This window comes from Carassius auratus, chromosome 22 (assembly GCF_003368295.1).
Source record: "Carassius auratus strain Wakin chromosome 22, ASM336829v1, whole genome shotgun sequence".
NCBI lineage: Eukaryota > Metazoa > Chordata > Actinopteri > Cypriniformes > Cyprinidae > Carassius > Carassius auratus.
In genome coordinates this window covers 9504764-9514938 of record NC_039264.1, presented here as the reverse complement: position 1 = coordinate 9514938, position 10175 = coordinate 9504764, and the positions used below count along the sequence as shown (strand labels likewise).

The 10175-nt window shown below is 37.3% G+C and overlaps 2 protein-coding genes across 5 annotated transcripts; both read left to right on the top strand.

Annotated features, from left to right (window-relative positions):
- Positions 1 to 400: 400 nt before the first annotated feature.
- uqcr11 (ubiquinol-cytochrome c reductase, complex III subunit XI) lies at positions 401 to 1115 on the top strand. Its single transcript, XM_026197608.1, has 2 exons — positions 401 to 536; positions 710 to 1115. Exons 1-2 carry the CDS (start codon positions 481 to 483, stop codon positions 828 to 830), a joined length of 177 nt encoding a protein of 58 aa, XP_026053393.1. The 5' UTR covers positions 401 to 480; the 3' UTR covers positions 831 to 1115.
- Positions 1116 to 2700: 1585 nt separating this feature from the next.
- Positions 2701 to 10174, top strand: LOC113039638 (methyl-CpG-binding domain protein 3-like). Of its 4 annotated transcripts, none has more exons than XM_026197600.1 (8): positions 2721 to 2855; positions 4628 to 4696; positions 5613 to 5772; positions 7494 to 7631; positions 7716 to 7806; positions 8818 to 8974; positions 9061 to 9213; positions 9305 to 10174. In XM_026197600.1, exons 1-7 carry the CDS (start codon positions 2842 to 2844, stop codon positions 9206 to 9208), a joined length of 777 nt encoding a protein of 258 aa, XP_026053385.1. In that variant the 5' UTR covers positions 2721 to 2841; the 3' UTR covers positions 9209 to 9213; positions 9305 to 10174. The 4 variants fall into 4 exon arrangements, with proteins under 4 accessions (XP_026053386.1, XP_026053385.1, XP_026053384.1 ...); XM_026197599.1 differs by having other exon boundaries at positions 2725 to 2855; positions 4631 to 4696; positions 8797 to 8974; XM_026197598.1 differs by having other exon boundaries at positions 2725 to 2855; positions 8797 to 8974.
- The last annotated feature ends 1 nt before the right edge of the window (position 10175 follows it).

Sequence of the window (10175 nt, the reverse complement as noted above, 5' to 3'; positions counted from 1 at the left end):
CAGATTTTAAGTGACTATTTTAACAAAATCATTTGTGTTCCTTTTTCTTTTCTTTTTTTATACAATTTTTAACATACAAAAGACGAAAAACAATACATATTTGCATTAGACAAGTAGGCGCATGCGTGTAAATAGAAAAATAAATTAATAATAAATTATTAGCGAAAATTAAAAGGGCTTGGGTGAAAAGGGCTTAATAATAATAATAATAATAATTTGTTGCCGATATCCTGTGCATTTAATAAGTTTTATTCAAGACAATTACACAATACCAGCATTTTATGCCATTTTCATCGCAAATCCTTGTTTTAAAATGTTGGCTATGTTATTCACACTCTGTTTTAGTGTCTGTTTTAACCAAAATACAGTCTCCGCACTTTTCCAGACTTTTCTATCAGGCTTATAACGGACAGCCCGGGGTCCTGAAACAGCCATTTGAACTTGTTTACCTTTTGAACACAGAAAGAGAGAGAGAAAGTGATGCAAAAAATAATAAAGCGGATCGGACCCAAATATGTTTCCATTGCCAGAACGTGGTAAGTTCATCTTTGATTTAATAATCAGTTAAGTAGAACAAGATGTTGACTTCAAAGTCAAGCAGCTCGTCTGACATTCAGCATGTGTTTCCACTCTCATAACTCTAGAATATCTCGCTATTAATGAGTAATTACAGATTTTTTGACATACTATTTCTTTTCACGCACTTCAGGGTTCCGACGCTGCTCGGATGGGGTACAGTTGGTGGCCTGGCTGTTGTATATTTCACAGACTGGCGGCTGATCATGGATTATGTTCCCTACATCAGAGGCAAATTCAAGAAGGACGACTAGTTGACCAGATCTCTGGAAATCTGCTGCTGTGCATTTTAGCCGGGAACAAACAGTTGATGCTTTGACCAACCAGTAGGCGGCGCTGCTGATGTGACATTCAGCCATAAAGATCGAAGATCTGCCACAGTGTTATATTTGTGTTGAAAATATCTTATAATGTTGTTTGTGTGTAAATCAGTCTTGCTTACAAGCTGTTGTCTGTACAGGGAGTCTGAAATGGTTTAGTTTTATGCGTGGCACATCCATATTGCGTTACTTTTGTGAATAAATGGTGATATTTCTCTATACACGTGTCATTACATTTATTTAAGGCGAGTGGATTCAAATTAACGCGACAGTTTTTACATATTCCTTGTACTTCTTAATAAATATTGCTATTTTTATTTTACCAGGAAATAATCCCATTGAGATTCAGAATCTCTTTTCAATGGAGTCCTGGATAAGACAGGGGTAATAGTTCCATATAAAAAAATACATAAAACATTTAACAAAAAAAAAAAATTAACATCTCAAAATGATAAACAGCAGCACTCAGTAACAGCACATGTGCATATAGTACTCAAATAGTCCTTTATACTCATTTTAAATTGTGTCATTGTCTGTAAAGAATAAAATTTGAGCTGATTCTGCAATTTATTCCAGGAAAAATGTGCGTAAACCTTAAAGGCACTTTCACCGAAGCCAGTTCGCGTTCGTGGGATATCATACATGATTTGCCCATATGATCTAAGATTTCATTTCCTGGTAGTGACTTTAAGACTCAGGAGAGATCATAAGTAAGCAGGCAGTTTACAAAGTATGGCCTTAAAAAGAAAAATATACCAGTGAGTGCTCCAGCCTGCGTTTGTACAGAGATGGCCAACCAACACTCTCATACAATATGCAATGATGAATATGAAAATTGGAATTAGTTACAAATCTTAGTGCTGCATGATATACTGAATCCAGCGTTTTCAAAGAAGATTTATTTGCATGCATGTTTAAAATATCACCATAATCCAGCATGGTCATAAACGTTGTTTGTATAAGTATTTTTCTCATACTAAACGAGAAACAGCCTTTGTTTCTATAATAGAAACCCAACTTTACTCTTATTATTATAATTTTTTTTTTTTGTTAGACCCTTTATGTGCTGTTTGGAGGACAAATTATCTTCTAAAAGGAAACAAACATATACTCGTTCAATTACTTCCTCATCTAGTGTAGCAATTTGACAAGCATCTTCTGTGTTCCTTAATTTAGAAAAGCACGTCATTTTAGTTTTATCAGAGTTTAGTACAAGTCTAAATTTCTGAAGATTCTTCTGAATAATTATAAAAGCAAGGTTTCATGATGATGGAAAGCAGCTTTGAGAAGGCATCTTGCTTTCTCACCCATACAAAAATGTTACTATTATAACCATGGTTTCCGCCAAAAGATATTTCTCCCAGAATCCTCAAAAGATAATCCTATGCACATATATTCCATCCCGATCCCACAGGATTTTCGTATGGGATTTCCTGCAGGACCTTTAAAATCCCACAAGACGGAAACCTACTGTACAACTTCTTAAACAGGAACCTAGAGGACAAGTATCGAACTGTACTTAAAATAACTGAAGGAAATAGTTATAATACGACGATAAAATCTTACATGGTTATGAAAAACAAGATACAGGTTTACAGTAACTTAATCATTAGTTACCATGGTGATTTTTTGTAGCCTACGCAACAAACAAAGCTAATTCACACAGCCTAGAACATAGAAGTAAAATGACCTGTATACTGTGTAAATACATTTTCTTCGATTAAATAATACGACAAATCGTTGATACATGAAACAAAACAAGTGTATTATTGTCACCATGTGGCTTATGGTTACCCGACTACCGCAGGGCTTTGTCTCGTTGTCAGCCCTAATCGGGCATAATGTCTTTCATTTGTCTCATTGAAGGGGGAGGGGAGAGAAAGTGTAGAGGAAGAGAGGGGGATTTAACATTCACAAAAAAGGCGACACCAACAGAGAATGCGAGATGGAGAAAAACGAGTAAGTATAGCCGATTTAAAACCGCAAACGTATTAAATCGCGTCTGCGTTTCTAATCCTGCTGGTTTAGGAGCTAAGCGATCGCTTTTGTTTATCTGAGTCGACTAGTCTGTGGTTTGCCGGTGCTACTAACGTTAGTTTGCGCAGTGCTTTCATCGGCGATGGTCTTAAAGAAAGAAAACGCGCATAGCGTGTGATAAACTCATTAATGTAATAGCAACACAGCGGCCTGCAGAGCTACATGCATGAACAGACCAAATTAAGTAACGTTACTCGGAAGCGTGTTTTGTGTTAACATGAAAAAGGCTAATGGTTTTGCTAAATAAACTCTTTATTCAATCTTGTTGTAACGTCGCTTGACCAGGTGCAGCATCGCTCCGCGATTGCCATTTTACCGCACGATGTTCAAAAGATACGTAATATCCACCAACCGTAGTTCTCTATTCAGTTTTGGGATAAAGAAATGTTTGTGCATATGCCCCAGTTTTACCGGTAATGCGTTTGTTTACTTTCACAATTGGTGGAGGTTATGCAAAATATGATACTGTTTTAAGATAACAAAGAGATGCCGGGATTGCAGCATTGTCTGCAACGAAAATACGCATACATTTATTATACCACGAGTGCCGCTACAGGGTTATGACATCTGGATGATGCATGAGGCATAAGTGTAGCCTATTTTCCAAGCGGAGGAATCTTATTGAGCAAAAGTGATGAGGCTACGATACAGCGGAACGTTTTGCAAAGTGACAAAGCAACATTATTGAAAATAGGCAATGTTCTGCTACATATACGTCTTTTGTAGTTATAATTCAGTTAAACATTAGATAATAAGCATGTCAGGTATTGGACTGTCTCATGGCGCGAAAAACGCGAGTGCTGGGATTGAGGAGGGAAGCCATGTGTGTTAGGTGCGGAGTACCAGGTTGTAAAAGTAGGCCCGGCTGTGGAGAGGATTTTGTGTGCTATATTTCAGAAGAGGGTGGGGGTGCATGTCAGTTGAGTATGTGAATCGAATGCAAATTGAAATGGCTCCTTTTCCCTCCTAATGATTCGGCTTGACCGGTTTAGAATTACAAAAAGTTATTTCACTAGTTTGTCAAAGTGAACTAAATATCAGCTGAAGGAGAGAGAGAGAAAGTGCACTAAATGTAAGTAAATGAATACATGTACAGAAAAACACCTTTGTCTGCAGTGGTAAGAATTTACAGTAAAGTAGACTTATTTTGACTTTGGTAACCAACAAGCTGTTCAAATGATGATTTAAGAAGCGAGTCAGGAATCTTATCTGTGTTGACAAGTCAGATTCGTTTGAACAAATAGTGTCTGTTGAAAGAAGTTTTATAAATTCATCAGTTCAGTTCATTTCAGAAACTTCATGATTGTTTGTAGTGTCGCTCTGAATAAAACTTTTTTTTTCTACCAAATTAATTTTCAAAACTTGTTTGAAGAAATGTGTGAAATTTGCATCGTTTCATTTATGATTCACTAACCTGTTTCGGCAGAACCATTAAAAAAAACAATTTGTCAATGGCAATATGTCTAGTAATGTGTTTGTTTACATGCACTGTTTTTATGATAAATGTTTACTTTTTACACCGTTTATGGCACCTGAAGAACCAAAAATGATTCGTGTGGATCTCTATTCCATTTTTCTATACCACTGTCAACTGTTAAGTTGAACAAATGATGTCTCATGGTCTGAATAAACCTATTTCCGAGGATTCCCAGTCAACAACATGTCATAAATAGACATGACTGTTCTTTCTTTAGCAGAGGTGAGGAAGAAGAGGAAGAACAGAGGCGAGAGAGGGGGGAGTCAGGTCGTTTGTATAGTTTGTGGTATCGTATTACTTAATTAAAAAACCATCTATGTTGTTATATGTTTGCACGCCTTGACAAGCTTGAAGAGCCATCGACTAAACCCCCCCAAAAAGTTTATCCAGAGTTGTGCATGAACTTGAAACAAGCACGAGATCTTCATGGTGTCATCATGCAGAGTATTCAGTGAACTCATCTTCGCATCACACCCGTGTCCACTAACTTTTAACAGAGGATCGTGATTTAAAGGACTGGGTTGGTTTCAGAAGCAGAACTGCAACTGCATAGTGCAGAACGTCAGCTGAGATCTAGACAAACAGGATTACTATTATCTCAAACTATGTGAATCAAATGTAAACATTTGACAGACAAGATTGACGAGGGCTTGTTAGGGCACTTAAAAGGACGTCATCTAGTGCAAGTCTTTGAAAACCCTAGTAAACAGAGTACAGGAATGTATTCATCCATGTGTTTAAAAGTGAGAGTAGATCAAGAATAGTTTCTTTTTTTCTCTGTGCGCACATACTCCTCTTAGAGCAATTATGCAATATTAAATGAAACATATTACTTTTAGATTTAATTGTACATTTAAAAAACAGGTTATTTGCATTCAAAATTCATATCAATTCATATGTGTTTAAAGCATTAAAATGACACTTTGAATGTGATTTTAATGCCGTCATAATTGTCAGTGTTGAGGGGCAGAAAGCTTTTCTAGTCCTCACAGTGTTCATGGTCTAATAACATTGTCATTTCGTCATCACAGGCTTGGGATTTATCAGTATTCTTTCCAAGTTGCATGTTATTGTTTGCGTATATGGTGTGTTAATATCCGTATGCAACTGCCGTCATCATAACCCATTCTCTTTCCAAATGTGCATCCATACCGGGTTTATCAAATGTCTGAGATGTGTCCTATTTTGCTCGCCCTCGCCAGCCCCACTGGGAAGAAGTTCCGGAGCAAGCCTCAATTGGCCCGTTACCTTGGCAACTCCATGGATCTCAGCTCCTTTGATTTCCGAACAGGCAAGATGCTCATGAGCAAACTGAACAAGAACAGACAGAGACCCCGATATGACAACAATAGTCAGACTAAGGTGAGAGGACTGCAGAGGATCAAAAAATTGAACATCCATTTTCATATTCAGGAAAACATATTCGTCATCCTAGATTTATAACTGCAGAGTGATTCCTTAAGAAGAAATGCGTGGCATTTAAAACAAATTACAGGAATAGTTCACCCAGAAATGAACCTTTGCCAAAGATTTACTCACCCTCAGGCCATCCTCGATGTAGATGAGTTTGTTTCTCCATCAGAACAGATTTGGAGAAATTTAGCATTACATCACTTGCTCACCAATGGACCCTCTGCATTTTGAATGGGTGCCGTCAGAATGAGAGTCTAAACAGCTGATAAAAACATCACAAGTAATCCACACCTCTCCTGTCCATCAGATAACATCCTGTGAAGCAAAAGCTGTTTATTTGTAATAACAAATCCATCCTTAAGATGCTGCTAATATCAAACCATTGTTTCCAGCTAAAATAAGAGTCTTCTATCTATATTAATGCTTTCTCCACTGAAAAGGTAATCTTGGCTGAAACAGGAGAGAAATATGCACTGTTTAAAAACCGTTCTAAAAAATATATGTTGATGTAAGAAGACAACGGGATGGGTTTTTTCACTAGAGGAAGAGTTATTATGAATTATGGACTCAAGTTTCAGCTAGAAGTGACACTTTAAAGTTAAAATGACTTTTAGGGATAAGGGATACTCCACCCTAAAATTAAAATTTTGTCATTAATCACGTATCCTCATGTCGATCCAAACCCGTAAAAGCTTCATTCGTCTTCGGAACACAATTTAATATATTTTGGATGAAAACCGGGAGGCTTGTGACTGTTCTATAGACTGCCAAATAAATAACAGTGTCAAGGTCCAGAAAAGTATCAGTGATTCAACGGTAACCTTATGAAGCGACGATAATACTTTTTGTACACATAGAAAACCAAAATAGCGACTTTATTTAACAATTCCTTTCCTCTGTCTCTCCCCACATCACCGTAGAGCCATCTTGGAGAATCTGAGCAGTACGCAGGCATACGCTATACTGTGTCAGCCGCACTGCACTTATAGTGGAGAGGAATTTTTGAATAAAGTCATTTTTTTAGTTTTCTTCGTGTACAAGAAGTATTATCCTCACTTCATAATGTTACGGTTAAACCACTGATGGCAGATGGACTATTCTGATGGCATCTTTCATACTTTTCTGGACCTTGACAGTGGAACTTACTCAGCAGTCTATGGGACAGTCACAAGCCTCCAGGTTTTCATCCAAAATATCTTAAATTGTCTCGAAAACAAACTGAACTTTTACGTGTTTGGAACGACATGGGGGTAAGTGATTAATGACAGAATTTTCATTTGGGGGTGGAGTATCCCTTTAATGATGGATACGTTTCGCAAAAACACACAGTTTTTCAGTTCACATGATGTTAATTGATGGACTGTAGTCGTGTGGATTACTTGTGATGTTTTTATCAGCTGTTTAGACTCTTGTTCTGACGGCTCCCACCTAAAATGCAGAGGGTCCATTGGTGAGAAAGTGATGTAATGCTAAATGCTAAAAATGTAGCTCATCTGCATTTTGGATAGCCTTAGGGCAAGTGACATGACAATCAAATTTTCATTCATTATTTCTTTAAGGCCTTTTCAAGCCAGTTTTACTGGTCAAGCTGGTCTACCTGCAACAATATCCAGGAAAAGACCAGCGATTCCCATCAAAACCAGTTTAGTAAAGTGTTATATATTTAACAGAGCAAACCCGACCTGAATACGTCCCTCCCAGTACGACAGACAGCCTCCATCTTCAAACAACCCGTCACAAAAGTCACCAACCACCCCAGCAACAAGGTTAAAACAGACCCACAGAAGGCCATTGACCAGCCCAGACAGGTAACACTCGTCTAGTCTAGGTTTTATTCGCAATAACAGTATTTTGTCATAGTGGCGCAATGCAAATCTACTTTTCGTCTACAGCTTTTTTGGGAGAAGAAGTTGAGTGGCCTCAATGCCTTTGACATAGCAGAGGAGTTGGTGAAAACAATGGAGCTCCCCAAAGGCTTACAAGGTACCTCCAGAGGGGCAAGATGAAGACTTTCATCTAAGTGTGTTTATTTTAATCAAGAATAAATGAAAGTCAATATTCAAGTACGTTTTGTGAAATCTGAAGAAGACGAGATAAGTAAACAAAAAACAATCAAAAGTAAGCCAGAGTAGTCTAAATAAACAACAGCAGACAAGGATCAAACAGAGGGATATTTATACTTAGGAATTAGTTCACTAACATGAAACAGGTGGACACACTCAATTCAGTTTCAAAGACAATGTGCTAGTGTCAAAATAAAAGCACAGCAATAAAAACTCACGCACAAATTGTTTTTACAGGTGCGGGGAACTTTATAAAGAGTTTAAATTTGCTTTACAGTTTATTTGACATTTTATTTTTATTTAAAAAAAAATTATTTTTAAATACATAATAATTAAGATAATTAATTAAGAATAAAGGAATTGAAATTGATTTTTATTTTATTGAAAAAAAATAATACACTACCTTTCTAGATTTTAGTTTTTTTGATGTTTTGGAAAACAGTCTCATATGCTCACCAAGGCTGCATTTATTTGACATTAGCAATATTTTGAAATATTATTACCATTTAAATTCATTTAGTAATTTATTCCTGGGATGCAAAGCTGAATCTTCAGCAGCCATTACTGCAGTCTTCAGTGTCACACGATCCTTCGCTAATCATTTTAATATGCTGATTTGCAGCTCCAGAAGATAATGATTAATGAAGACATGATATTTCAGGATTCTTTAATGAATAGAAAGTTCAAAAGAAGGCTGTTTATTTGACAAAGGAATCGTTTTGAACATTATAAATATCGTTACTTTCACTTTTTTGTCTATTTAATGTGTTCTTGCTGAACAAAAGTATTAATTTATTTCTATTTCTTTCTTGTAACATCATAATATGACATCTAAAATATGTCAAAAAAAGATTAATTGAAAGGATGCTAATAAAATGAATGAATGTGATCATATCTGACGTCACTAAAGGAGTGGGCCCTGGCTGCACAGATAAGACCCTGCTGTCAGCTATTGCCAGTGCTCTCCACACCAGTGCGGCCCCCATCACGGGACAGCTGTCGGCCGCTGTGGAGAAGAACCCCGGCGTGTGGCTCAACACGGCTCAGCCCCTCTGCAAGGCCTTCATCGTCACAGACGAGGATATCAGGTACTTCAACCCTCTGAAAGACGCAGTGTATCACTGTGTGGAAGTTCATGCAAGTACAATGATACAGTTTAATTCAATGCTCGCAGAAAGCAAGAGGAGCTGGTGTACAGCGTGCGAAAGCGACTGGAGGAGGCTTTGATGGCTGACATGTTGGCTCACGTGGAGGAAACGACTAGTGAGGGCGACGCACTCAAACAGGAGGGGCATTGCAATGATGATAAACAGGACGTATAGCAAAGGTAAGCAAACAGTTGGAGAAAAATGAAGCATTTCTGCTATTGCTTCCTACAGGAAATAGTCACCAAAATGCCTCTTTTTCTTTTTTGACAGGGCACTCAATTACCTGCACATGGGTTTCCCAACACAACCAGACGCTTGTTGATCAACACACCACGATGATCTCCCAGCTTCGCTTAACATCCATCCATGTACGCCCCTCAGTTGGGTCCTCCCTGAGACTGTTGGCTCGATTTTCAGGCATTATTCCATTTCAGTTTCATTATTGTTTTTATTTTTCAAACATTTTTCTAAAAGAAACAAAATGTTAGAAAACTTCAGCAGTTGAACTGCCTTCTGCATGAAATGTTTTTTGGAAAGGAGGTATTTGGATTTGACATGGAGATGACAATCAAGTCAAAAATACAGTCCTCTAGTTCTGGTGGGTGCTATATTTGGTCACAGCCGACCTAAACTGTCAAAGTTGATCATTCTCTGTGACTAAAAATGTTTAAAGCTCTGTCAAAAAGAGAAAGGTACATGTTTGTGCAAAAATATTTCTCATTTTCACAATATTTGACCAATTTTACTTAATCAAACTAAGGTGCAAATCAGTATTACGCTGTTTAAATTCAGTTTCAGTGTGTTGTTCTCTATGATAAACATATTAACAGTTACAAAGCGTGCAGGTACGGCTTTGTTTGATTTCAAATGTTATGTTTCCAACTCATCTGGTGCTTGTTAAACCTGTTTTTTCATTATAAGCTATTCATACTTGACACTGAAGAACATTTCCACAGTCCGAACCTGAAATTCAAATGTGAATGGTGATTCATAAAATGTGACGCGTGATTCGTATAAAGTGATGTGTAAACATCATCCTGTGTTAAGCAACTCAATTAAACATGTTCCGGGTGAAAGCTATGTTTAAACACATTTCTCAAAATAAAATCTTCTTGTGTTCCTTTCTTCAATGATCCTACAG